This window comes from Dendrobates tinctorius, unplaced genomic scaffold (genome assembly GCF_039654945.1).
Source record: "Dendrobates tinctorius isolate UK_male_01 unplaced genomic scaffold, ASM3965494v1 ptg000152l, whole genome shotgun sequence".
Lineage (NCBI taxonomy): Eukaryota > Metazoa > Chordata > Amphibia > Anura > Dendrobatidae > Dendrobates > Dendrobates tinctorius.
The window spans coordinates 134,778-162,401 of record NW_027361819.1 but is presented as its reverse complement, the minus strand read 5'-3'; the positions used below and the strand labels follow the sequence as shown (position 1 = coordinate 162,401).

At 44.3% G+C, this 27,624-nt stretch overlaps 1 protein-coding gene across 1 annotated transcript; it reads left to right on the top strand.

The window, feature by feature from the left end:
• The first annotated feature begins 1,790 nt into the window (after positions 1-1,790).
• Positions 1,791-27,362, top strand: LOC141050651 (uncharacterized). The gene is made up of 10 exons (XM_073547240.1): positions 1,791-1,869; positions 4,177-4,506; positions 8,433-8,732; positions 9,835-9,939; positions 11,082-11,438; positions 17,099-17,404; positions 23,551-23,883; positions 25,228-25,536; positions 26,668-27,024; positions 27,231-27,362. The coding sequence occupies exons 1-10, from the start codon at positions 1,821-1,823 to the stop codon at positions 27,329-27,331; spliced, it is 2,547 nt and encodes an 848-aa protein (XP_073403341.1). The 5' UTR covers positions 1,791-1,820; the 3' UTR covers positions 27,332-27,362.
• Positions 27,363-27,624: the final 262 nt, after the last annotated feature.

Below are 27,624 nucleotides of genomic sequence, written 5' to 3'. Positions count from 1 at the left end.
TGCATTATATAAAGGGCTGCATTATTCTATAGGGTCTGCCTATGGGGAGTGCATTATACTATATTGAGGACTATAGTGAACTTGTCTGGTGCATTATACTATATGGAGGCTATCTAGTGGGCCATCATACAGTGTGGAGATTACAGTGTTGGAGCTATCAAACAATTTGGGGAATAATAAGCGGTCACTGTATATACAGTGAGGGGGGATTAGACTGTGTATAAGAGAGCATCATACTGTGTATAGGGGAGCATCATACAGTGTATAGGGGAGCTGTACGGGGGGGAGACTCATGACATTATTAAATGTAAAGTGGGCACTTATTGTTATAGGGAACTCGGGTAACTGTGACTGTCAAAGGGGCACAAATGGCGCTATTACTTTCTAGGGGACAAAATATGGGCACTGTTTTCGAGAGTTGCTTTAGAATTTAGAGGGCACAGAGAACCACACAGCAGGTGCAGTAATAGGGACACCTACGGCAGCAGCGGCTCAGCATTGGGGTATCAGCAGGGTAAGGAGTTTGTGCAGGTAGGGAGTAGTCCCATTGGTGACAGTGCTGAAAATATGAGACATGAAATGTATCATTGTTGTAATCTCTGCAGACGAGTCCTGGCTGGAAGAAGTTGTCATGTTGGTCTGGGCCAGATGGAAAAGTGAACGATTCCATCAGAAAGAACGTCAGCTGTAAATTACCATCTGTAACTGTGCTGTGATCTCTTATACGGTATGTTGTGTAGGACGGGTATCTACCACTCACTATATGGCGGTAATATCAATATTGGTCTTTATTTAGAAATTATATTCAGCAACAGCGCTGTCCTCTGCTGAGGTTCGTCACCGAGTTGTAATCAAAGTTACCTGGTAGGGGGCCCACTCAGAAGTTTCGCCCCCCTGAACCAAAACCCTAGCTACGCCTCTGCTTTAAATGAAATCTGTCACCAATTTTTTTGACTATCAGCTGCCGGTACCGCCATCAGGGGCTTATCTACAGCATCCTGTAATGCATTCTGTAATGCTGTAGATAAGCCCCTGATGCAACCTGAAAGAGAAGAAAAATGAGTTAGATTATACTCACCAGGGGCGCGGGGGAGGTGGGTGTCGCGGTCTGGTCCGGCAATTCCCATCTTCTAGCGATTACTTCTGCCGCGGCTCCTGTGCAGGCGTACTTTATCTGCCCTGTTGAGGGCAGAGCAGAGTGCTGCAGTGTGCAGGCGCCGGGAATGGTCAGAGAGGTCCGGCGCCTGCACACTGCAGTATTCTGCTCTGTCCTCAACAGGGCAGATAAAGTACGCCTGCACAGGAGCCGCGGCAGAAGTAAGAAGGAGGACGGCATCTCTAGAAGATGGGAGGCGCCGGACCAGACCGCGACACCCATCGGATCGGACCTCCCCCGGGTGAATCTAATATAACTCGTTTTTCTTCTCTTTCAGCTTACATCGGGGGCTTATCTACTGCATTACAGAATGCATTACAGAATGCTGTAGATAAGCCCCTGATGGCGGTGGCTGCAGCTTATAGGCCAAAAATAGGTGACAGATTCCCTTCAATGTCTTCTGCCCAATGAGTGCACCGGACAGATATATCTAATAATGGTGGTGCTGGCACATATATATATATATATATATATATATATATACTTTACACATAAAGATACACAGTGAAATTCTGAATAGTTAGAGACAATATTTTAGGATTATGGAGAGAGATCTGCAACATGTAAGGGATAGGGTAACTCCCCTGATCTCAGACTCTGAGAATAAGAAAGTGAAAGTAGAAGAGATTCCAAGAGAAGGAAATATTCTGCCCTTTTAGAAATAATGGAGGCTGTGGGGACGATCCTCTTCTGCCTGGTTCTGCGTCATTCAGGTAAGTCATGATTGCATAGGGAGCGGCCCTGAATAGGAGGACAATGCTGGTGACCTGGAGGACCTGCTCTTCTAGAAGACCCTTGTTTGTCATAGTTTGGGCCTAGATTGAGCAGCTGCTTCGCCTTCGCAGACTTACCACCTGCCCCCCGCCATCTCCATAGTCGTCTTTCCTACTGTCCAGTATATAATTATTGAATGCTTGGAGACATTTCAGTTACACCCAGAAAGTAAATTAGAAATCAATAAGTGTTTGGTCTCCTGACACCGGACAGGACCGGATATCAATTCTAACACATTAACGCTTTACTGCCAGAGACGTCCACGGACGCAAACGTTAAAGCCTTCGCTACCCTAAACCCTGAGAACCCATTAAGACGTTCTCCCCGCAGTGAGGAAAAGAACAGAAACATTTATATGTAAATTCATCTAGAACAAGATAATCTTGTAGTTATGATACATTTTAATGACTAACAAAAATAAAATACATGACGTGGACTGCGCCTGCAGGGGTTAATTTATCTCCTCTCACTCAATCCAGCACTCAACCTCTGTTTTAGGCTATAACGTGAGCACCCCGACACTCAGCACACCCCGATCACTTACCGTATCACTACCACCACTCATCAAATACACGGGGTGATGAGTCCCCAAAATATATTACTGTCAGACAATCAAAAATGGTCTCACACCCTCTTAAAGGCTCTGGATTCTTTTAGAGCGTACAAGGTCAAACTTATTAAAGATTTTAGACTTTAACCCCTTTCCGACATCAGGCGTAATAGTATGACTCCCTCCGCCAGAGCCCAAATCTTTCCCCGCACATGTCAGCTGTTTTGAACAACTGACATGTGCCCGGAACCGCTGCGGGGATCCATTGTGTCCATTCTATTATACAAGCCTAACTATTTTTGTAACTAATTATTTCGGCTAGCACCCCTGCATGTGATGTCCAGTGCTCCTATTACAGCTGCAATGTACAATAGACCTAGCGATCTCCTCACTTCCCCAGCTTCTGTGTATGAGGTTCCTCATCTTTAAGTTTGTTTGCAATTCCCGAGCACACGCGGTATGCTCAGGACGTAAGCGAGCAGTTTCTGACTCCATAACTAGGCTGCGATCTTGGGTATCTTGAGATAATATTTTTATGGCTGTCTGTACGAACCAGTACTCACACAAAAAAAAGCAATTAGGAAACAATCACTGATTGACTTATAAATCCCTGCTCAATAATGGGTCAAAATAATTCTGACTAAGTGGGCATTTAGAAGTTTGCTGTTGCAGAAAGGACAATTGAGGGACACCGTTTCCTCCCTAATTTCAGATGCGTTCAGTGCGTTTTACAGCGAGTCAATTATCCTAATTTAAACAACATCCCCAAACATGAACGGGGATATAGAGGCATTGACACAGTAGTAAAATAACTTTATTCAAATATGTTGAAATAATGACACCTAAACAAGGAATCCTCATAGGTAAAAAACCGGAGGTATAGAAATACCAGGAAAGCTATAATGTCATGAGATATATAGTTTCACACATAGCAAAAAAGACATATATATGAACATATATTATGTAATTAACAGAACAATAAAAAGTGCACCGTGCAGTTGTGCCACATAATAATCAGTACAAAAAATATAAAAAAAAAAATTTTTTTGAAAAAGTTTTTTTGCAATCAAAATAAGCAATATAAAGTGCACCGTGCCACTGCGCTATATGAGGGCCAGTTAGTGAAATGCAGTGTATAGTACACCATTCCTTGTAATTTCCTGGCCAAAATGTATCATACTGCATATAACAAAAATGGCATGATAAAAATGAAGGTGCTCGGTGCACTGCTCCAAAAAGCTACCAGACAAAAATGCTTGATCCAGCAATCATTATATATCACAAACTGATCCAAATGTATTACAGTGAAAAATTCCTGGTTAACCAGACCACCCGGGCGTACCCCGGACAGCACTGTTTCGCCTGACCGGCTTCCTCAAACAGGGGCAATTATGTCGGGGGGGGGGGGGTTACGCCCGGGTGGTCTGGTTAACCAGGAATTTTTAAATTACTTGAATTGAGGTGGTTTTGTTACAAAAGGACTGTGTTTGGTGATAAGTCAGTTATCCTGTAAATATGTATTTGGAGTAAGTTGAGACAAAATAAAAACTAAAGAAACTACAGAAAACCCATTTTATCATGGGGATAATATACAAAGGTCAGGTACAGTCTGTAGCTGTTGCCCCTGTCTGGATTTAAGCTTTTGACCCCAATGCTAAATGGCACATAAAGACGCTAAATCTGTTATTGTCCACAGTGTCGTCACTGGAGCTGACCGGACCCCCCGTACACGCTGCCAGGCTGGGATCTGACACTCGGGTTCCTTGCCCATTCACAGTGGACAATCCTCCTGTAGATCCCAATCATCTCACAATACTCTGGTATTTTCAAGATAAGGAAATCCTGAGCTATGATAACTCTGTGAGGACAACATCTCCTAGATATTCCCTGAGCGCAGGACTATTAGGAATGGGAATTGCTAATCTGACTATTTCTAACATACAAATACCTGATGGTGGGATGTACAAGTGCTCAGTGGTCTACAGATCGGGGATGAAGGAGAAGGAGGTCAGGTTGGATATCGGAGGTGAGTCTATGATTTCCATTACCATAAATTAGCCACAATAACCAATAACACTAATGTTCAGAGGTGCCTATTACTTTCAATGTTGTCATAATAGCTAGTAGCATGCTGAAAGTATTGATCAGTGAGGTCCAGGTTCTGAGATTCTGGTAAGTTATTTAAAGGGACAGAAATACTCAGTGAGGCACAAGGTCCTTAATTTCTGATCGATCTGTACACTATTCAGTTGGCTCTCCTCGAAGAACAGAGTAGACCTTATCAGAAAAAATGGGACACAGCACATGCACACTCTGTTTTGGTCATCATGACGGGGGTCTCAGGATGAAGATCCACACCAATCAAAATTTCAGATGTAAAATATTATCGGCAGTGGTACCCTTGAATTATGTAAACAAGTTAGTAAAAGGACCTTAAGGCTGTGTGCACACGTTGCGGATTCTGCTGCGGATACGCAGCGGATTTGGCCCTGCGGATCCGCAGCAGTTCTGCTGACATGGTACAGTACCATGTCAGCCTATGGATTTTAAACTCCGCTGTGCCCACGCTGGGTTTTTTTCACGCGGATTTGCCGTGAATTACAGTCCGCACCATGTCAATTGTTTGTGCGGAATCTGCAGCGGTTTCACACCTTTAACATTGTAGAGGTGTGAAACCGAAGGGCTAAACCGCAGGGCTAAACCGCAGGCTAATCCGCAGGTCTTTTCACCTGCGGATTTACCTGCGGATTTTGCCAAATTCGCAGCCCAATCCACAACATGTGCACATAGCCTAAAGGGGCTGTCCAATTATACATATTGATGACCTGTCCTTCATATAGGTCATCAATATCTAATCAGTGGAGGAGCAATACCCTACACTCCCAACTGTTCCTTGTGCCAGTGGTAGCCAGAAGTGATCAGTTGTGGGGCTGAGCAGCACAATTCAGTCAACTATATAGTGGCCACAGCGGGTACCACAGATCCACCCCTACTCATTTGACTAGGGTTGTATTACGTGGCACAACCACTATACAGTTGACAGATCTGTGCTGTTCCACTCAGCAACTGATCACTTTTGGCAGCTGCCGACACCGGGAACAGAAGGGCTGCTGGGTGGCACATCCTCACTCATCTGATATTGATGACAGGCCATGAATATGTAGTACTGGAAAACACCTTTAATCCATGGTCTTTCCAGGGTGTAGGTAATCCTCTCTCTTATCGATTTTGTTGATGGAAGACAATGCACACATAACACATATTTAAGCATGCTTTGAATTCCTGACTGCTCTTAGATCCTCATTTGCTGAACCTTTATGAAGCCTTTTGTCATGATCCCAGTGCAGGTTTTTGAGTTGCATGGCAGGGGTTAATGTCTGGAGCTCAGTGCAGGTTTTGACCTGCACACATGGGGTTAACCCCTTAATGTCCAATGACGGACACAGTCCGTCATCAGACATCTCCCCTGCTTTGATGAGGGCTCCGGCGCTGAGCCCGCATCAAAGCCGGGACATGTCAGCTGTTATGAACAGCTGACATGTGCCCGCAATAGGCGTGAGCGGAATCGCCGTCCGCCCGCACCTATTAACTAGTTAAATGCCGCTGTCAATGCTGACAGCGGGCATTTAAATAGCATTTCCGGCCGCCGGGCCAGAAATGACGTCATTACCGACCCCCGTCACATGATCGGGGGTCGGCGTCATGTTGCCTGGACAACCAGAGGTCTCTATGAGACCTCTATGGTTGTTCCAGGCATATGGCTTTCAGCGCCACCCGGTGGTCGGCGCTGAAAGCACAGCAGTAAATCTGCTACATATGGGCGATCTGCTCATCGCCCATATGTAGCAGAGCCGATCGGGTTGCGCAAGCTTCTAGCCTCCTATGGAGGCTATTGAAGCATGCCAAAAGTAAAAAAAAAAAAATGTTTAAAAATAAAAAAAAATTAAAAAAACCTAAAAGTTCAAATCACCCCCCTTTCGCCCCAATCAAAATAAAACAGTAAAAAAAAAATCCCACATACACATATTAGGTATCGCCGCGTTCAAAATTGCCCGATCTATCAATAAAAAAAAAGCATTAACCCGATCGCTAAACAGCGTAGCGAGAAAAAAATTAAAAACGCCAGAATTACGTTTTTTTGGTCACCAAGACATTGCATTAAAATGCAATAACGGGCGATCAAAAGAACATATCTGCACAAAAGTGGTATCATTAAAAACGTCAGTCCGGCACGGAAAAAATAAGCCCTCACCCGACCCCAGATCATGAAAAATGGAGACGCTACGGGTCTTGGAAAATTGCGCACATTTTTTTTTTTTAGCAAACTTTGGAATTTTTTTTCACCACTTAGATAAAAGAGGACATAGACATGTTTGGTGTCTATGAACTCGTAATGACCTGGAGAATCATAATGGCAGGTCAGCTTTAGCATCTAGTGAACCTAACAAAAAAGCCAAGCAAAAAACAAGTGTGGGATTGCACTTTTTTTGCAATTTCACCGCACTTGGAATTTTTTTCCCATTTTCGAGTACACGATATGGTAAAACCAATGATGTCATTTAAAAGTACAACTCGTCCCGCAAAAAATAAGCCCTCACATGGCCATATAAACGGAAAAATAAAAAAGTTATGGCTCTGGAAAGAAGGGGAGGGAAAAATGAAAATGTAAAACCAAAAATACCCCTGGTCATTAAGGGGTTAATGATGGTGGCCTCTTTCTGGTTCTGGGAGAGCTTCTTAAACCCCTGGGAAGCTCCAATCCCTGCCAGTTATACTTTTGCCTTTGGCCTAGTGTGCTGACCCCCGTGTGCCTGTTTGTTGCTATAGCTTGTTTATATGGTTCTGACCCGGTTCTGTTCCCCGTTGTGAGTTTGCCTGTTGATTCTGTACTGCGCTATCCTCTCTGTGTATGACTCATTGCCTGTGATCTGACTACTCTCTGCTCGCCCCTCTTGTACCTTGCAGCTATCTCTATGTATGACTCATTGGCTACATCCTGACTATCCTCCCATTCTAAGTCCCTTGGTAACTTTGTCTCACAGTTTCCCTGCTAGGAGTTCTCTTGCAGCTCCTAGCTCTCTGGAGTTTAGGCCACGCCCCTAGCAGTCACATGCTTCAGGTCCTGCTGTTCTGAAGTACGCATCTACTCGGCTGCTGCCCGCTCCACAGGTATCTTTGGGCACAGTTCGCTTTACTCAGGATACGCGCACTGGCTCAGTGAGCAAGTTCAGTGCGGTGTTCCTGACACCTTTCAAATCAAACTCCAGCTGTCTGTGCTGCAGATCTCTCCTTATTTGTTCACTAGCTTAAGGGAGCAGTGGTCTGTCCCATTAAAAACACAAGTCCAGTCAACGGTCATGGTCACTACAATCCTGCTAGCTCAGATAACAATTCTTTTTCCCTATCCTCTCTCCTATTTGCATGCTGCTATGGTCATTCACATGTCACTCAACACAGACGAATTGCTTAAAGGGTTATTACCACTATCACATTATCTTTTACAAAGAACAGAATCCGCATCATTATTGGTAATACACAGTACAAGCCCAACATGAAAATTCTTTCTTTTACCTCTGTCTTTTTTCATCTCCCTTTGCCCTTTTGTGCTTCCAGCTTCTTATGTCTGAATGGGTGGTCCTATGCTTATCAGCTAAAACTACATCTTCCAGTAGCACCTTGTTCTCCTCAGTGCTGCACACCCCTCTCTCTGCTCTCCTAACAGAGGTAGACTTCGACTATTTTCTTCAGTGTTATCCCTTAATGAGTTTTTTATACTGTTAACATTTCCATAAGCCATAAAAGAGACTAACCACAAAGTTCCCAGTACTCTCCTCCCTATTGCGCAAAGATTATTAGAATCAGGGTACACATGTAATTATACAACTTTAGGTCTACCTGTAGATTTGTTTTTTAGATTTTTTTGTCAATGATGTTTTACACAAAAACTTTTAGCTCCTCCGCAGGTGACAGTCACAGATAAGATGGCTGTAGTGAAGGCAGAGAGTGTCCTGCGCTGCTCCATCACTGGATTCTACCCCGTGGACATTGATGTTAAATGGTTCAAGGACACAGAGAGGCTGAGTGATGTTACTATGGATCATCCCCAGAGGAACCTGGATAAAACCTACAGTGTGAACAGCACCGTGACCATTACACCCACTGAAGATGACAGAGAGCGGATCTTCTCATGTAGAGTCTATCATGACTTTCTACATCAACCCCTCCAGAATGACTTCCGTCTGGTGTATGAAGGTAACCTTCGTAGTCTGTTTTTATGCTGCTGTCAACACTGGTTATCCATAGGTCACCGCGAAAACTCCCCTGTTGACTTTACATTAACATGGCTGTCTTCTCCTCTGCCATGATTTAGTTGAAATATGTAAAAAAAAATGAAAAAAACCTTAGACCAAATTGGCGCGTGGGAGTTCACGCTAACTGGTGCTGTTGCAACATATAGAAATGGAAAAAAATGTAATGTAAGTCATGCAATAAGATTATCTCCCAATAATAATGAAAAACATAAGTAAAGTTATTGACCTAATATTATCAAAGGTGGGCAGCACTAATAATACATGATAATGTTATGAGCTCACGCAGTGGGGCAAATTTTCTAAGCTGCAACAGAGACCAAAGATGATGGGACAGTAGGCAGGATTTGCCGGATGGCACTGGAAACAATGAGGACCAGGACAGCAGACAAACAAGCAGAGCACGGAAATCCAGAAGACATAGAGCCAGTAGTAACACAAAAAGGATTTGAAGATTTATAGACAGCACAGGACTTGAAGCATTGTTTCTAGTGTGAACAAGTCCAGAGAAGAGTTTGTGACAGGTTTTAGGGGGAAAGTGTCTGCAGATTGTAGAAACAAAGAGGAGTTTTCCGAGATGATTGCAGCTGAGAGAGCTGGTGAGAAACGCCAAGGCACAAGGTAACTCAACAAAAAAGTTCGCTAGCGAGATCGCTGTGTGTGACGGGACCCTTAGGCATGCGGTCAACTTCAGTCCACTTCTTTTTTACAGAGACTGCATTTAGATTTCAGCTTTTGTATTTATGGACTTTTAGGATAGACTAGTACCTCAGAGATTGCACTATTGATGACATCAAAGAATATTCTCATTTTGCATTTACTTGAATGTTAAAATAAAGTGAATATTTGAGACTAAATGAATTATGTTCCAAGGATGCTGTGTGACTGTGAAGGGTGGGAAGAACTTAGAGATCCTCAGCTGCAAATGCTTTAATTATTAGCTGTATCCCAAACGTTTTGGTGCTTTATTATTTTTTGGATACTAAATCATTATGTCATGACAATTAATGATTGGAATACTTTCATTTCTGGTTCCATTTCTGCAGACAGAATCTCGGTCGGGCTCATCGCTGCCTGTTCTGTCCTTGTGGTTATACTGATAATTATCATCCTTGGTGCTCTGTGGTGGAAACTAAAACCGAAGAGTAAAGGTAATGTACAGAGATTACAATCACATTATGATCAGCCATATCCTCCTTCTTCTCCTTTCGCTTCCTCAAACTCAATGTAGACAAATCTGAACTCATCATCTTTCCTCCATTTCACAGATCTTCCTTACCCAACCTAGCTATAACAATTAATGACATCACACTTTCCCCAGTACCAGAAGTCCGCTGCCTCGGAGTAACCTTTGACTCTGCCCTGTCCTTCAAACCGCACATCCAAGCTCTTTCTACCTCCTGTTATATTTCCAGAATCCGTCCTTTCCTCAACCCTCAATTTACTAAAATGCTTGTGCATGCCCTCATCATCTCCCGCCTCGACTACTGCAACATCCTTTTCTGTGGTCTCCCTGCTAACACCCTCGCACCTCTCCAGTCCATCCTTAACTCTGCCGCCCGACTAATTCATCTCTCTCCTCGCTACTCCTCCGCTTCTCCCCTCTGCAAATCTCTTCACTGGCTCCCATTCCCTCAGCGTATCCAGTTCAAATTACTAACACTGACCTACAAGGCCATCTATAACCTGTCTCCCCAATATGTCTCTGAACTACTCTCCCGATACCTTCCCTCACGTAATCTCCGGTCCTCCCAAGACCTCCTTCTCTCCTCCACACTTATTCGCTCCTCACCCAACCGCCTCCAAGACTTCTCCCGAATAGCCCCCATCCTCTGGAATTGTTTGTCCCAACAAGTCCAACTATCAACCACATTTGGATACTTCAGACGGAACCTGAAAACCCACCTCTTCAAGAAAGCCTACAGCCTGCAATGACCCCGCTACCTCCTTCTCTCTCACCACTACCGGTGATATCACCTCAACCAACACCGGAACTGCTGCAACCCACCAACCTACTGTCTCCCTCCCCACCATCCTGTAGCATGTAAGCCCGAAAGGGCAGGGTCCTCTCTCCCCTCTGTATCAGTCTGTCATTGTTAGTTTACTGTAAGTGATAACTGTAATTTGTATGTAACCCCTTCTCATGTACAGCACCATGGAATCAATGGTGCTATATAAATAAATAATAATAATAATGTAGCCATATTAAAGAGATGGAAAATAAAATAAAATTGCAACCTTCTGTTGTTTTACCTTAAATGTAAAGTTTCATACTTTTATGCTCTTCTGACAGCACCACTCACAGTAGGAGACATTGTGGGTCCTCCTAAGCTGATCGATGGAGAGGAGGCCACTCTGCACTGCACCGTGGATAACGCCCCCGAGGACCTGTGTGTGACCTGGCTGATAAGAAGAGCTGGACAGGAGCAGGAGATCCAGACGTCTCAGAAGAGAGAACATTCAGAAGAAGAGGAGGAGAGTTTACTGGATACATCCTATGTGATCAAATCACAAGTGGTGGGACGTCAGTATTCATCATCACTGAGCTTCATACCCCATATGGAGAGACATAAAGACGTGACCTTCATCTGTAGAGGGGTCTCCGGTCATCATAAGACAGAGAAGACGTTTAACTACAAGATTATTTATGGTGAGATATTTCTATTATATGACCTAAAATACATAAAGTTATAAAATACATTGTGAACTTACTAGCTTGGCCCGTGCAAAATTTTCGCACATTGGTTGTCAGGGGCGCAGGCAATTTCAAAAAAGCAAGCTGGTCAAATGTAAATGTATTTCATGAGCTGATGAACACAGACAGGTATTTATATACCGTATGTACTTGTGTATAAGCCGAGATTTTCAGCCCATTTTTGGGGGCTGAAAGTCCCCCTCTCTACTTATACGCGAGTCATATACGGGGTGTGAGGTAGCGCTGTCATTCAGTTAATGGATCCTCGCTAGGCAGCGAACAAAACACATCTGGCACCGTGTTTTCCATACAACATAACATAGTCCATGCGGTTTATTCAGCAGCATAAACCCATAGAAGCAACATAAAGTTCATATACAGCATAGCGTCCATTATAGCTTCACTCTGGTTATCCTTATATCACACAGGTCAAGCAAATGTCCATTACACAGGCTCTTCAGCCTCAACGTTATCTCACCCACGTCAGCGTCACTCATTGTTCCTTCACCATCATGCGGCAGACGTCCATTCCCTCCAGGGAATTACCAGGCACATGCAGCCATTACACACAGCGTTCACTTGCTGTCAGAAGGCAGCCCCATCTCTCTCAGACGGGACCTTCCACACTAGACCAACCAGGTCCCAGCATTCACCACATGTGACTCACCCTGGCCACATTATATGGTTCATAGCCATGCCCACCGGGTCACATGACTCTGACCTCATCACAGGTCCTTCAAGCATTTACACACTCTTTACAACAGTGTTCTTTAAACACACCCCTTGGGTGGTTTGTAGGTAACTAGGGCCGCCCATCTCCCTAGTTACCTGGAGACTTCTCCCTGACACATTAAAGCAACACCTCAGCAATATCATTGCTGATCAGCACACACACATAAGTCTCCATCTCAAGGCCACCCACCTTGAGATACACAAGCGTCCTTCAGGATTCTGCCACTCATCCTCTCTCTTGGGACATCCACACAGCACCCCCTAGTGGACACAGTGGTTACTACACCACAGGGGTCGGAGGGGTAGGGGGATTGAGGGGTGTCAGAGACCATACTCACCCCCTCCTGGCACGGTCTCTTCAGCCCCTGCTTCCCCCATGATCTCAGCGTCCCAGCTGTTCCTGCATTCAGCGGTTATGTTGTACCGCTCATTAAACTCATGAATATGCGCAATTGGGTCGCCCTCCCAGGGCCGTAGGGTACTTGGTACCGGACCGGTGTCGGCGGGATGTGTCACAGCAGCGGTGACCCGGTCCGTGGCCCTGGGCGCCCAATTAATGGGGGAAATTGAATGGTAGGATGTAGTGAATGGAAAAGTTTGTGACGCCACCTGTGGTGTTCGTCAAGTGAGATGTTAGGCCAACGCTGCATGCAGATCCTCTGAGGCTGGTGGTGTGTTGCAGCCAAGATGGTGAAGCTCCCCACAGGTGGAGCTGTAGCCCCAGGGCAGTGTAGATGTAGGGGGAGAGGAGAGGCGCAGGCGGTGTAGAAGCTGGTACCCAGATGTAGCGGTGCTGAGTGTGTTGACGCAAGAATCAATGGAGGACACCAGGGCCTGTAGTTCCAAAGCTTTACTCACAGTCTGTAGTACACACAGGTGCCGGCTTCCGTGCCGTGTCCTCCGGGTCAGGGACTCAGTCAACCTCCAGGCAAGATGGAAGGCTCCCTTCCAACGCTCCGCCAACATGTGCCTTTCTGAACGTCTCCTCTTATAGCGCCTTTTTGTGTGAAGATCTCCTAGTACTGAGTTACTCTGGAGTTCCTCCTAACAGATGTTCCCAAGAACTCTACTTGTACGGCAGACAGCTGTAGCCTACTTCGGGGACTCCTTACTCCTGAGTCCTGACTCTCTATCCGTGTTGCTGTTGTGCCCCCAAGTCTTAGATGGGAGTAGTGCATTTACAGCCCACTACTCCACCGGTGTCTGCTGCAGAACCGTTAGTGTCCATACAACCTCGGGGACCGGGCCCCGGCCTTACGCTTAGAACTTCTAGGCAGGGTTCTTCCTCTAACCCACGACCTCTGTGTTCCCTTTTTCTCCTATGTTCCGTACTTGTCCCTCTTTCCTATGGAAGCTCAGGCTTCAGTTCAACGTCTTTCTCCTTCTTTCCTTTCCCGTGCCAGCTGGCTCAGATCACTGAGGCAGCTGCAGCACTCCTTCCTCCATCCCTCTTCCAGGGATCTCCTTCCCTCACTCCTCGCTGAGTGACCTCCTCTCTCCGACTCTCCTACTGACTGACTGACCTGTTATCCTAAACCTTCCCACTCTTTTATTTATTCTCAACTCCACCCATCTCCCAGCACGTTTCGCGTTCCAAGCAGGGAGCCACCAAAGGTGCTCTGCTACACTCTAAGCAAGAGCCGCAATGTGGCTTTGCTGAACTACCCTGTTGTGTGGGGTGCGAGTGTTGGAGCGTGGTCAAGAGTTCCCACCTTACCTGGATGGTGGGGTACCACACCTCAGGAGGAGGTACAGTACCTCTGTGGCGACTGAGCCTCAGGGGCGCCACACATATTTAATGAGCGGTACCACATGACCGCTGAATGCAGGAACAGCTGGGACGCCGAGATCATGCGGAAAGCAGGGGCTGAAGAGACCATGCTCCAGGAGGGGGGTGAGTATGACGGGGGAGGACGGGGAGCAGAGCAATATTTACTGGTCCCCGTTCCATCGCTGTCTCCAGCGGAGGACGCGATGACATAGTCAGTGCGTGCCCTCTGCTAACGTCACTGCACAGGACCCGGGAGAAAGAGATGGAGCGGGGAACGGTAAATATAGCCAGTGCCGGGGGCCTGAGCCAGCGGCTACACCGGCACCTTGCCCCCAGCAACAGCAAGGTGAATACATTTTTTTTTTTATATATATATATATACACTCACTGGCCACTTTATTAGGTACACCTGTCCAACTGTGTGTTAAGACTTAATTTCTAATCAGCCAATCACATGGCGGCAACTCAGTGCATTTAGGCATGTAGACATGGTCAAGACAATCTCCTGCAGTTCAAACCGAGCATCAGTATGGGGAAGAAAGGTGATTTGAGTGCCTTTGAACGTGGCATGATTGTTGGTGCCAGAAGGGCTGGTCTGAGTATTTCAGAAACTGCTGATCTACTGGGATTTTCACGCACAACCATCTCTAGGGTTTACAGAGAATGGTCCGAAAAAGAAAAAAAATCCAGTGAGCGGCAGTTCTGTGGCCGGAAATGCCTTGTTGATGCCAGAGGTCAGAGGAGAATGGGCATACTGGTTCGAGCTGATAGAAAGGCAACAGTGACTCAAATTGCCACCCGTTACAACCAAGGTAGGCAGAAGAGCATCTCTGAACGCACAGTGCGTCGAACTTTGAGGCAGATGGGCTACAGCAGCAGAAGACCACACTGGGTACCACTCCTCTCAGCTAAGAACAGGCATCTGATGGCTACTTTCAGCAGGATAATGCGCCATGTCATAAAGCTCGAATCATCTCAGATTGGTTTCTTGAACATGACAATGAGTTCACTGTACTCAAATGGCCTCCTCAGTCACCAGATCTCAATCCAATAGAGCATCTTTGGGATGTGGTGGAACGGGAGATTCGCATCAGGGATGTGCAGCCGACAAATCTGCGCCAACTGTGTGATGCCATCATGTCAATATGGTCCAAAATCTCTGAGGAATGCTTCCAGCACCTTGTTGAATCTCTGCCACGAAGAATTGAGGCAGTTCTGAAGGCAAAAGGGGGTCCAACCCGTTACTAGCATGGTGTACCTAATAAAGTGGCCAGTGAGTGTATATATATATATATAGCAGCAGTGGCAGCAGCATATGAGGGTTATTTTATGTATGGAGCTTCTACTTGGGTCACCATTAACCCTTGTGCAGCATATGGGGGGTATTTATGTATGGAGCTTCTACTTGGGCCACCATTAACCCTTATGCAGCATATCGGGGGTATTTATGTATGGAGCATCTACTTGGGCCACCATTAACCCTTGTGCAGCATATGGGGGGTATTTAGGTATGGATCATCTACTTGGGCTACCATTAACCCTTGTGCAGCACCACCCTTGGCTTATACATGAGTCAGTTTTCCCAGTTTTTTGTGGCAAAATTAGGGGGGTCGGCTTAAACGCGAGTATATACTGTATGTAGATTGGTAATACAATAAATTGTTCTGATAAGTAGAGGCCAAAAAATGTTTTCCAGTTGAGGTGCCACCTGCAGGTCATTGTGTCTTTCTGCATGTTTATGAAAAGTAATGCTTAAACTGTATTTAGTGATAAAATCGTTGATTTGTGGTTTGTTTGGCTGGTTTCTTGCTGAACGGAGCAAGTTTGCCTTTCAAATGGTGTATCGTGTGTGTGTGTGGGGCGAAATAGTCAGCGAAAAACCAGTGCATGTTTGCAAATGTGTTGGTAGTGTGCTTTGGGGTACTGTGGTGCCACCTGCAGGTCATTTTTCCTTACTGCAGGTTTAAGAAAATTAATGTTTAAACTGTATTTTGTGATCAAATTATGGATTTGTGGCTTGTTTGGCTATTTTCTTGCTGAAGGGGGCAAGTTTACCTTTCAAATGGTGTATTATTTGTGTATGGGGGTGCAGTATGAACGGGGGTACAAATGAATCACCGAAAAAGTGTTTAGAAATAATAGAATAGATGACTAATGAAGGATGAATATTCTCCCTACGTTTCACATATTTGACTTGAATAAAATGTTGTAGAGCTTTATTAGTTTTCTTGCTACAATGTATATAAACCAAGATTGGAAAAATCCTCAGGGACAGGAGGCAGATGTGTGTACAAAATTGTTCCTGGCATCTAACTTTTCCTCCATTTATTCTGTATAGGACTCAGATATCTCTGGACGTCCCATAGATAATAAATGGAGGTCCATTATGACAGCAAATTTCAGAGCCTATTGTTTGGGGGGATGAGAGAAGGTCCCGAAGTTCAGACCCCACTGAACAGAAAGTAATCACCAGTTTGTAGAAATTAATAGAAAATAACATAAAAATGGGAGCAGAAGCAAACTGTAGTCAGGAACATAAGGCCAAATACACAGAGCTGGGCTTGGGATAAAATAGAGGTTAAACAGGATACCAATTACGGAACATCCCAACAGTCCGCTTTGTCATTGAAGTGCTCAGTGGAAAGGATCCTAGAAAGGCCTGAGCTTCTGCACATGTGCAAAAAGAGGACATTTTGGGAAGGCATTGTGGGGACAGGGGCAGGACTTAAACAGTCTTGCAATAAGAGTGTTAACTATTGAGAGGCATGTGGTAGACTTCTGTGGCCTATGGTGGATCTCTATCTGTGTATGGTTTTACACATGGCATGCTACACTCTTCCCGACAAATATTGCTACTAGAGAAGAACACGGCTTATTACAGAGATCCCATCTCTCAATGTGTCTATGTTCTCATACTGTAGCACCATACCGATCTATATTTGAACTTTATGTGCACGAGCTTTAAATATATATTTAGAAAACTTTTATACACACCATTCAAGAAGTTTGCTGAAACAAAATCTTAAAAATAAGGGAATGTTATGAAGGAACATGGCGTCGCTTCAGCTTAGCTGTGAAGACGTCAGAACTCATTATTTTTGTTGTTTCTCAGTAAAACCCAAGGTGTCAAAGACAAAAAATAGAATTCTATCAAAACCAGGAATGATGACGTATTTGCTCAGCTTGGATCATTTCAATCCTAAAAATATCAAGATCGTCTGGAAGTGTGGAGCAAAAATGACAGAAAAAGCGGCATCAACCAAAGTATCAGAGAATCCTGACAAAACCTACAGCGTCTCCAGTGAGCTTGACATTCCCGAGGAGCAACACAAGGATCCAGGATTCAGAGTACGAGTGACCTGGGAACATGAATCTCTGGAGAAATCAGAATCCCAGGAGCTGAATATCAGAGACTCAGGTGAGATGAGCGATATATGAGGATTATATAAGAATCCTGGAGCTGTATATCAGACACTCAGGTGAGAGGAGAGATATATGGGGTTATATAAGAATCCCGGAGCCATCTATGAGAAACTCAGGTGAGAGGAGAGATATATGGGGTTATATAAGAATCCTGGAGCCATCTATCAGAAACTCAGGTGAGAGGAGAGATATATGGGGGTTATATAAGAATCCTGGAGCGTCTATCAGAGATTCAGGTGAGAGGAGAGATATATGGGGGTTATATAAGAATCCTGGAGCGTCTATCAGAGACTCAGGTGAGAGGAGAGATATATGGGGGTTATATAAGAATCCTGGAGCCATCTATCAGAAACTCAGGTGAGAGGAGAGATATATGGGGGTTATATAAGAATCCTGGAGCGTCTATCAGAGATTCAGGTGAGAGGAGAGATATATGGGGATTATATAAGAATCCTGGAGCGTCTATCAGAGACTCAGGTGAGAGGAGAGATATATGGGGGTTATATAAGAATCCTGGAGCGTCTATCAGAGATTCAGGTGAGAGGAGAGATATATGGGGGTTATAGAAGAATCCTGGAGCGTCTATCAGAGATTCAGGTGAGAGGAGAGATATATGTGGATTATATAAGAATCCTGGAGCGTCTATCAGAGACTCAGGTGAGAGGAGAGATATATGGGGTTATATAAGAATCCTGGAGCCGTCTATCAGAGACTCAGGTGAGAGGAGAGATATATGGGGGTTATATAAGAATCTTGGAGCCATCTATCAGAGACTCAGGTGAGAGGAGAGATATATGGGGTTATATAAGAATCCTGGAGCCGTCTATCAGAGACTCAGGTGAGAGGAGAGATATATGGGGGTTATAGAAGAATTCTAGAGCTGTATATCAGAGACTCAGGTGAGAGGATACAGTTGTAGCCAAAAGTATTGACACCCCTGCAATTCTGTCAGATAATACTCAGTTTCTTCCTCAAAATGATTGCAAACACAAATTCTTTGGTATTATTATCTTCATTTAGCCCCTTAATGTCCAATGACGGACACAGTCCGTCATCAGACATTTCCCCTGCTTTGATGAGGGCTCCGGCGCTGAGCCCGCATCAAAGCCGGGACATGTCAGCTGTTATGAACAGCTGACATGTGCCCGCAATAGGCGCGAGTGGAATCGCCGTCCACCCGCGCCTATTAACTAGTTAAATGTCGCTGTCAAAGCTGACAGCGGGCATTAAAATAGCATTTCCGGCCACCGGGCCGGAAATGACGTCATCGCCGACCCCGTCACGTGATCGGTGTCACGTTGCCTGGACAACCAGAGGTCTCTATGAGACCTCTATGGTTGTTCCAGGCATATGGCTTTCAGCGCCACCCGGTGGTCGGCAGTGAAAGCACAGCAGTAAATCTGCTACATATGGGCGATCTGCTCATCGCCCATATGTAGCAGAGCCGATCGGGTTGCGCAAGCTTCTAGCCTCCTATGGAGGCTATTGAAGCATGCCAAAAGTAAAAAAAAAAAAAATGTTTAAAAATAAAAAAAATTTAAAAAACCTAAAAGTTCAAATCACCCCCCTTTCGCCCCAATCAAAATAAAACAGTAAAAAAAAAATCCCACATACACATATAAGGTATCGCCGCGTTCAGAATCGCCCGATCTATCAATAAAAAAAAAAGCATTAACCCGATCGCTAAACGGCGTAGCGAGAAAAAAATTCAAAACCCCAGAATTACGTTTTTTTGGTCACCAAGACATTGCATTAAAATGCAATAACGGGCGATCAAAAGAACATATCTGCACAAAAGTGGTATCATTAAAAACGTCAGTCCGGCACGGAAAAAATAAGCCCTCACCCGACCCCAGATCATGAAAAATGGAGACGCTACGGGTCTCGGAAAATTGCGCAAATTTTTTTTTTTTTTTGTAGCAAACTTTGGAATTTTTTTTCACCACTTACATAAAAGAGGACATAGACATGTTTGGTGTCTATGAACTCGTAATGACCTGGAGAATCATAATGGCAGGTCAGATTTAGCATCTAGTGAACCTAACAAAAAAGCCAAGCAAAAAACAAGTGTGGGATTGCACTTTTTTTGCAATTTCACCACACTTGGAATTTTTTTCCCATTTTCGAGTACACGATATGGTAAAACCAATGATGTCATTTAAAAGTACAACTCGTCCCGCAAAAAATAATCCCTCACATGGCCATATAAATGGAAAAATAAAAAAGTTATGGCTCTGGAAAGAAGGGGAGGGAAAAATGAAAATGTAAAACCGAAAATACCCCTGGTCGTTAAGGGGTTAATTTGTCTTAAATGGAAAAACACAAAAGTGTCATGATCTCAGTGCGGGTTTGACTCGCACACGTGGGGTTAATGTCTGGAACCAGTGCTGATGACTGGCATTTCTGGGGTTAAAGGTTGTGATCCCGGTGCAGGCTTACCTGCACACCTGGGGCTATGATTGTGGCCTCTCCCTGGTTCTGGGGGAGGCTTCTTATAGCCTCAGGACGCTCCCATCCCCCGTCAGTTATACTCTTGCCCTTGGCATTGTGTGGTGACCCCTGAGTGTGTTAGTGCTGTGTTCTGGTTGCTTGATTCTCTGTGTATGACTCGGTCTGTTCTCTGGATATCGCTTTGGATTCTGCCTGGTACCTTCTATGTCTGTTTGGTTTTGATCTCTGCTTGGCCCTGATTATCCGCTCTGTCTCATCCCTGGTACTGTACTGTGATCCTGTGTATGACCTTTGGCTTTGTCTGACCTTCCGTCTGTTTGTCCCTCCTGTACCTCGCTTGCCTGTACTGTGCATGACCGCTGCTTTGTCTGACTCTGAGTTCTCTTCCTTCTCTGAAAGCAGGACGCTAAGCCCCGCCCCCTTGCAGTCACATTACCGTTCACATGACCATAGGTCCTATGCCGGCTTGCTAAACTTCAGCATCCACAGGTCCTGTGCATCGGTACTTTCTGGCTGTACCTGACCCCGGTATCCCTACATTGCTGGTGAGTCCCTGCTCAGCGGAGGCTGCATGTCGGCGCTGACAGGATCCTGACACTCAGGACACGTGCACTGGCTCAGTGAGCAAGTACAGTGCGGTGTTCCTGACAAAAAAACAATGAAGCAAAAAGCAAAACATTGATCATTTAACACAAAACTCCAAAAATGGGACAGACAAAAGTATTGGCACCCTCAGCCTAATACTTGGTTGCACAACCTTTAGCCAAAATAACTGCGACCAACCACTTCCGGTAACCATCAATGAGTTTCTTACAATGCTCTGCTGGAATTTTAGACCATTCTTCTTTGGCAAACTGCTCCAGGTCCCTGATATTAGAAGGGTGCCTTCTCCAAACTGCCATTTTTAGATCTCTCCACAGGTGTTCTATGGGATTCAGGTCTGGACTCATTGCTGGCCACCTTAGAAGTCTCCAGTGCTTTCTCTCAAACCATTTTCTAGTGCTTTTTGAAGTGTGTTTTGGGTCATTGTCCTGCTGGAAGACCCATGACCTCTGAGGGAGACCCAGCTTTCCCACACTGGGCCCTACATTATGCTGCAAAATTTGTTGGTAGTCTTCAGACTTCATAATGCCATGCACACGGTCAAGCAGTCCAGTGCCAGAGGCAGCAAAGCAACCCCAAAACATCAGGGAACCTCTGCCATGTTTGACTGTAGGGACCGTGTTCTTTTCTTTGAATGCCTCTTTTTTTTCTCCTGTAAACTCTATGTTGATGCCTTTGCCCAAAAAGCTCTACTTTTGTCTCATCTGACCAGAGAACATTCTTCCAAAACGTTTTAGGCTTTTTCAGGTAAGTTTTGGCAAACTCCAGCCTGGCTTTTTTATGTCTCGGGGTAAGAAGTGGGGTCTTCCTGGGTCTCCTACCATACAGTCCCTTTTCATTCAGACGCTGACGGATAGTACGGGTTGACACTGTTGTACCTTCGGACTGCAGGGCAGCTTTAACTTGTTTGGATGTTAGTCGAGGTTCTTTATCCAACATCCGTACAATCTTGCGTTGAAATCTCTTGTCAATTTTTCTTTTCCGTCCACATCTAGGGAGGTTAGCCACAGTGCCATGGGCTTTAAACTTCTTGATGACACTGCGCACGGTAGACACAGGAACATTCAGGTCTTTGGAGATGGACTTGTAGCCTTGAGATTGCTCATGCTTCCTCACAATTTGGTTTCTCAAGTCCTCAGACAGTTCTTTAGTCTTCTTTCTTTTCTCCATGCTCAATGTGGTACACACAAGGACACAGGACAGAGGTTGAGTCAACTTTAATCCATGTCAACTGGCTGCAAGTGTGATTTCGTTATTGCCAACACCTGTTAGGTGCCACAGGTAAGTTACAGGTGCTGTTAATTACACAAATTAGAGGAGCATCACATGATTTTTCGAACAGTGCCAATACTTTTGTCCACCCTCATTTTTATGTTTGGTGTGGAATTATATCCAATTTGGCTTTAGGACAATTCTTTTTGTGTTTTTTCATTTAAGACAAATTAAATGAAGATAATAATACCAAGAAATTTGTGTTTGCAATCATTTTCAGGAAGAAACTGAGTAGTATTTGACAAAATTGCAGGGGTGTCAATACTTTTGGCCACAACTGTGTATATATATGGGGTTATATAAGAATCCTGGAGCCATCTATCAGAGACTCAGGTGAGAAGAAAGATATATGGGGTTATATAAGAATCCTGGAGCCGTCTATCAGAGACTCAGGTGAGAGAAGAGATATATGGGGGTTATATAAGAATCCTGGAGCCGTCTATCAGAGACTCAGGTGAGAGGAGAGATATATGGAGGTTATATAAGAATCCTGGAGCATCTATCAGAGACTCAGGTGAGAGGAGAGATATATGGAGGTTATATAACAATCCTGGAGCCATCTATCAGAGACTCAGGTGAGAGGAGAGATATATGGGGTTATATAACAATCCTGGAGCCGTCTATCAGAGACTCAGGTGAGAGGAGAGATATATGGGGGTTATATAAGAATCCTGGAGCCTTCTATCAGAGACTCAGGTGAGAAGAGATATATATGGGGGTTATATAAGAATCATGGAGCCTTCTATCAGAGACTCGGGTGAGAGGAGAGATATATGGGGGTTATATAAGAATCATGGAGCCATCTATCAGACACTCAGGTGAGAAGAGATATATATGGGGGTTATATAAGAATCATGGAGCCATCTATCAGACACTCAGGTGACAGGAGAGATATTTAGGGGTTATATAAGAATCCTGGAGCATCTATCAGAGACACAGGTGAGAGGAGAGCTATATTGGGGTTATATAACAATCCTGGAGCCATCTATCAGAGACTCAGGTGAGAGGAGAGATATATGGGGGTTATATAATAATCCTGGAGCCATCTATTAGACACTCAGGTGAGAGGAGAGAGATATGGGGGTTATATAGGAATCCTGGAGCCGTCTATCAGAGACTCAGGTGACAGGAGAGATAGATGGGGTTATATAAGAATCCTGGAGCCGTCTATCAGAGACTCAGGTGAGAGGAGAGATATATGGAGGTTATATAATAATCCCGGAGCCGTCTATCAGAGACTCAGGTGAGAGGAGAGATATATGGGGATATATAAGAATCCCGGAGCCGTCTATCAGAGACTCAGGTGAGAGGAGAGATATATGGGGTTATTCAAGCTTCCCTGACTCAGGAGGTTTTATTGTAACACACCGTTGTGGAAGGGCATGTAGAAGTGGATGAGTTTAACTCCTTTTTCCATTTTTGTTTTTTTCTTCATGCCTTCCAAAAGTGGGTAACTCTGGATTTCCTCTGATCATAAACCAATGGCATATCCTAGTAATATGCTATTATGTATTATGAGACAGAAATACTTCTTTAAAATTGCTGAAAGCCGAGGGTTATGACAAATGTGTGCATGTCCTCAAAAGATTCCTATTTTTAGTCTTTAGTAGCAGACACACATGGATGAGCTGATGGAGGAATATCCTTGTGTCGGGATCAAAGTCTAGCGCTTGGTGAACAAGTTACTGTTTCTCTAAAGTGAGAGATTCAGCAGCTCTGCTCCAGCCAGTACAGGGCGACTACAGTTGGGAGACTCTGGTGAAAAGAAAAATATATGTACAGTATACATCCTAATGCCATGTTCTTGTTCTGTAGATTATCCCTGGACTCCCATTGTAGAAGAGATTCAGATCCCCCGTCTCCTTCTCGGCTCCCCGGCCGTCCTGCAGTGTAATATCTCGGAGTATTTCCCGGATGCCGTCACTGTGAAATGGATGAGATGTGATGGAGATCAGATACATGAAGAGACTGACGATAACCAGAGGATAACATCCAGGAGAGCGGCCGATAACACCTACAGCCGTACAGCCAGTCTGACCATCACCCCCGACCTGCGGACACATCAGGGGGCAGAATATATATGTCTGGTGGAGCACCCCTCCCTGAAGACACCCATAGAGAGAAGAACGGGGCGGCTACAAGTCTATGGTGAGTGTATGAATCATTTTTGTACAGCTTTTTTCACTTAAAACGAAACATACAATTAAAATATACACACATATGTATATATACAGTGCCCCGCATAAATGAGTACACCCCAACAGGTTTGTTAGAAAACCTTTACATTTCTTTCAGAATCACCATTTTCTATGGGATTCCATACTACAAAATACTCCCAGAAATGTGTGCCATTGATTGCAAACAAGATTTGTTATTTTGCACAGCCCAAAAAGTAATTTTCCTAATACATTAATTCAGGACCACATTGTAAAAATGAGTACACTCCAATGAAAGTCTTAGGAGCAAAGTAAAAGTTTAGACTATAAAATTCTAACTAATAAGAATTCAACCACAGGTAAGTCTAATTATATGTTGCACAGGTGTCCAGCAGACGCAAAGAACACCCCTTCCCATTTCATGCTGTCAGCAATGGCACCATGTGGAAGAGAAATGTCCCAAGACCTGAGAAGGAAAATAATTTCTTTACACAAGAAAGGTAAAGGCTACAAGAGCATCAGTGAAGTTTTACTTATCAGTCAGATACTGGAGGAAAAGTGATGCAAAAATGTAACAAAGATCCAGGCCGCTCATGGAAGTTACCACCCAAACATAAGGACTGTCTGATGAGAAGGGTTGAAGAAAATCGACATGCAAATTCACTGCAGTTATCTAAAGTAGTAGAAAGCTGAACCAGAGTGAGTGTTTCCCGTGACACAATACGGCGTGCACTGCAGAGAAATGGCATTCATGGGGGAGAAGAGAGACTCTCCTAAAGTCCACGCAGCAACGAAACTGCAGCTATATCACAGAGATGTCCAGGCTGTAGAAGACTTGGTGCTGTCCTTAAAAATCATTGAGGTCACACAAAATACTAGACAAGTAGATTTTGATGTGGGGTGTACTCATTTTTGCATCGCCTCCATGCCACGCCGCATTGATGCTGTAATTGATGCACATGGAGCCCCGACCAAGTACTGAGTGCATTTACTGATCACACATTCCAGTAGGACGACATTTCAGATTTTACAATCATTTTTCCAGCTGGTGTTATAAAGTATTCTAATTACTGAGATAATGACTTTTGGGTTCTCATTGGCTGTAAGCCGTAATCATCATCATTACCAGAAATAAACCCGTGACATAGATCTCTCTGTGTGTAATGACTCTATAGAATAGAGGAGAGGCGCTGTCTGTATTGAAGAACTGAAATAAATTCACTTTCTGATGATATTCTGATTTTATGAGAAGCTCCTGTATCTAATGTATACATTTACTTTATATGACTATTTTCACAGCAACTATTACATCAGATCTTTTACTATTCTCCTCCAGGTAAACCCCAGATGTCGGCCCCTATAGAGATCACTACGGCAGATAAATCTCGTGTTCGGTTCTCTCTGAATCTACAGAAGTTTTACCCTGAAGATATAAAAATCTCCTGGAGCTGGGAAGATCAGTCTGGTAAATATGGATTATCAGCTGTGGAGACAATCAGTGCACAGGACGAGGATCTGACATATGAGGTCACCAGTGCCGTCCAGATTCCTGGTTATCAATTCAAAGATCCAAAGATGAAAATCATTGTAGAGTGGATCCACAAGAGGACAGAGACGTCAGAGAGGAGATCACTGAGAGTCAGAGGTAAAGAGGATATCTGTCTATTATCTATCCATCATGATATATCTATGTATCTACAGTATCTATCCATCTTTCTATTATCTATCTATTTATCTACCTTATTTTGCGGATTATATGAAGTTCCGGATTATAAGACGCAGCCCAAATTTTAAGGAGAAAAATAGGAAAAAAACCTTTTTTTTTAATAAAACGGTCTTATTGCTTACCGGGGGTGGTGACTTCGGTGAAGCGGGGACCCAGAGTCGCTGCTGGCGCAGGCAAGAGTGGAGCGTTTCTGCAGGCCACAGGCTGGGATGAGGGGGTGTTCCGATGTGTGGCATGCCACAGCAGGTTTCCGGTGTTGCGGGTCTCCAATGCTGCAGGTGTCCTTTGTTGGGGCTCTGCCTACATTTTGTGAAATGCCAGACCCCCCGTAGTTAAATGATTTCCTATGCAGTGAACTCTGGGAAAATGGGTGTCGGGTGGAGCGCATGCGCAAATGGAGATCTCAGCACCAAGATCTCAGGAGATGAGATCTACCATTAATCATTTGTTAAAATATCCAATACAATTTAGGTATATTTGTATTTATTTTTCAATTTTTAAAATGACCAATAATATCACATACAAGGGACAAATACTATCGCACCATGACCAGTAACCATATTACCACCACATGGTGACCAATAATACCATATGCAAGGAACAAATACCACCACATCATGACCAGACCACATATTACCACTAGTAATGAGTGAACATGCTCGGGTGGTCTCTGAGTATTTTTGGCATGCTTGGAAATTCAGTTTGAGTCCCCAAAACTGCATGATTTGTGGCTGCTAGACAGCCTGAATACATGTTAGGATTTCCTAACAAACAGGCAGATCCCACATGTATTCAGGCTGTTTAGCAGCGTCTCAGACGCAGGTTCAGTTACTGCATCGGCAGAATGCTGCCGACCAGCGGAAGCCTGCCACTGGGGCCCCGATGAGAAGAGACGGGCCCGATGGGGGCCCCAGTCAGGTGAGTAATGCCCTGATGTCGGCCCTGTATGTATCTATCTATCTATTATCTATCTGTTATTTATCTATTATCTATTTCCTTTTTTATCTAATGTCAATTATATGTCAAAATCATCTTAATAATTTTATACAGATCTTCCCTGGCGTCCACATGTCGGATCTATCAATGTCTCCGAGCTGGAAGATGGTAAATCAGCCACCCTGACCTGTGATATCTCCGGATATTTCCCGGATCTTCTATCTGTTAGGTGGTTCACAAAGAAAGACGGAAATGTGACGGAACTGCCCAGACAATCATCATTTCATATAAACAGAACTTACAAGATGTCAGAGATAAAGACGAGACAGAAAGATAACACTTATTCCCGTGAAGCGTCATTGACTTTTACCCCCAAAATAAGTTCACACCAAGGATCAGAAATCCTCTGCAGAGTGGAGCATCCCAGCGAGGAGCGTCCCATAGAGCGGAGCACCGGACCCCTACCCATCGGTGAGTGAGTTATGTGGTAGAAATATATAACAAATAGCCAGTTACATTACAACAACTCCCCAGTATGGGGCATATGAGGACACTGTCCCCTGGGGTGGGTCCCGGGTGTAGCAACGACAGATGGTGCAAGTCATCAGAGTATGCTCTCAGATTTATAGGCTGCAGACAAATATCATTTACAATTTTATTATTATTCTTTTCCCCAGGGCTGTGGAGTCGGAGTCGGAGTTGTGGTGTTGGAGTTGTTGCTCATTTTGGTGGAGTCAGAGTTGGAGTCGGTATAAAATGGACCGACTCCGATTCCTAAAATATGTAATAAATTGGGTACAGTAATTCAATGCAGAATGTGCTGAATATTTTTTCATAGGAACTTGGGAAAGTTATGAAACGTCCTATAAATGACTATTCTATTCCTGATCTAAGGCTACATTCACACACAGCGTTTTTCCTGCGTTTTTTGAGGATACGTTTTTCAGTTGCAAAAGCAGATCAGCTTTTTAAAAAACCGCATCACCTGAAAGATTTTTGAGCTCATAGATAATGTTTTCAATAGCAAAAGCAGATTAGAAATCTGCTCTATCTATATATCCATTTATCCAT

Excerpts from the sequence above, each read along its gene's own strand:
- LOC141050651 (XM_073547240.1), top strand. The coding sequence starts at position 1,821 with ATGGAGGCTGTGGGGACGATCCTCTTCTGCCTGGTTCTGCGTCATTCA. Across the intron at positions 1,870-4,176 it reads CCTGGTTCTGCGTCATTCAG|TGTCGTCACTGGAGCTGACC; the intron begins GTAAGTCATGAT and ends TATTGTCCACAG. Across the intron at positions 9,940-11,081 it reads ACTAAAACCGAAGAGTAAAG|CACCACTCACAGTAGGAGAC; the intron begins GTAATGTACAGA and ends CTCTTCTGACAG.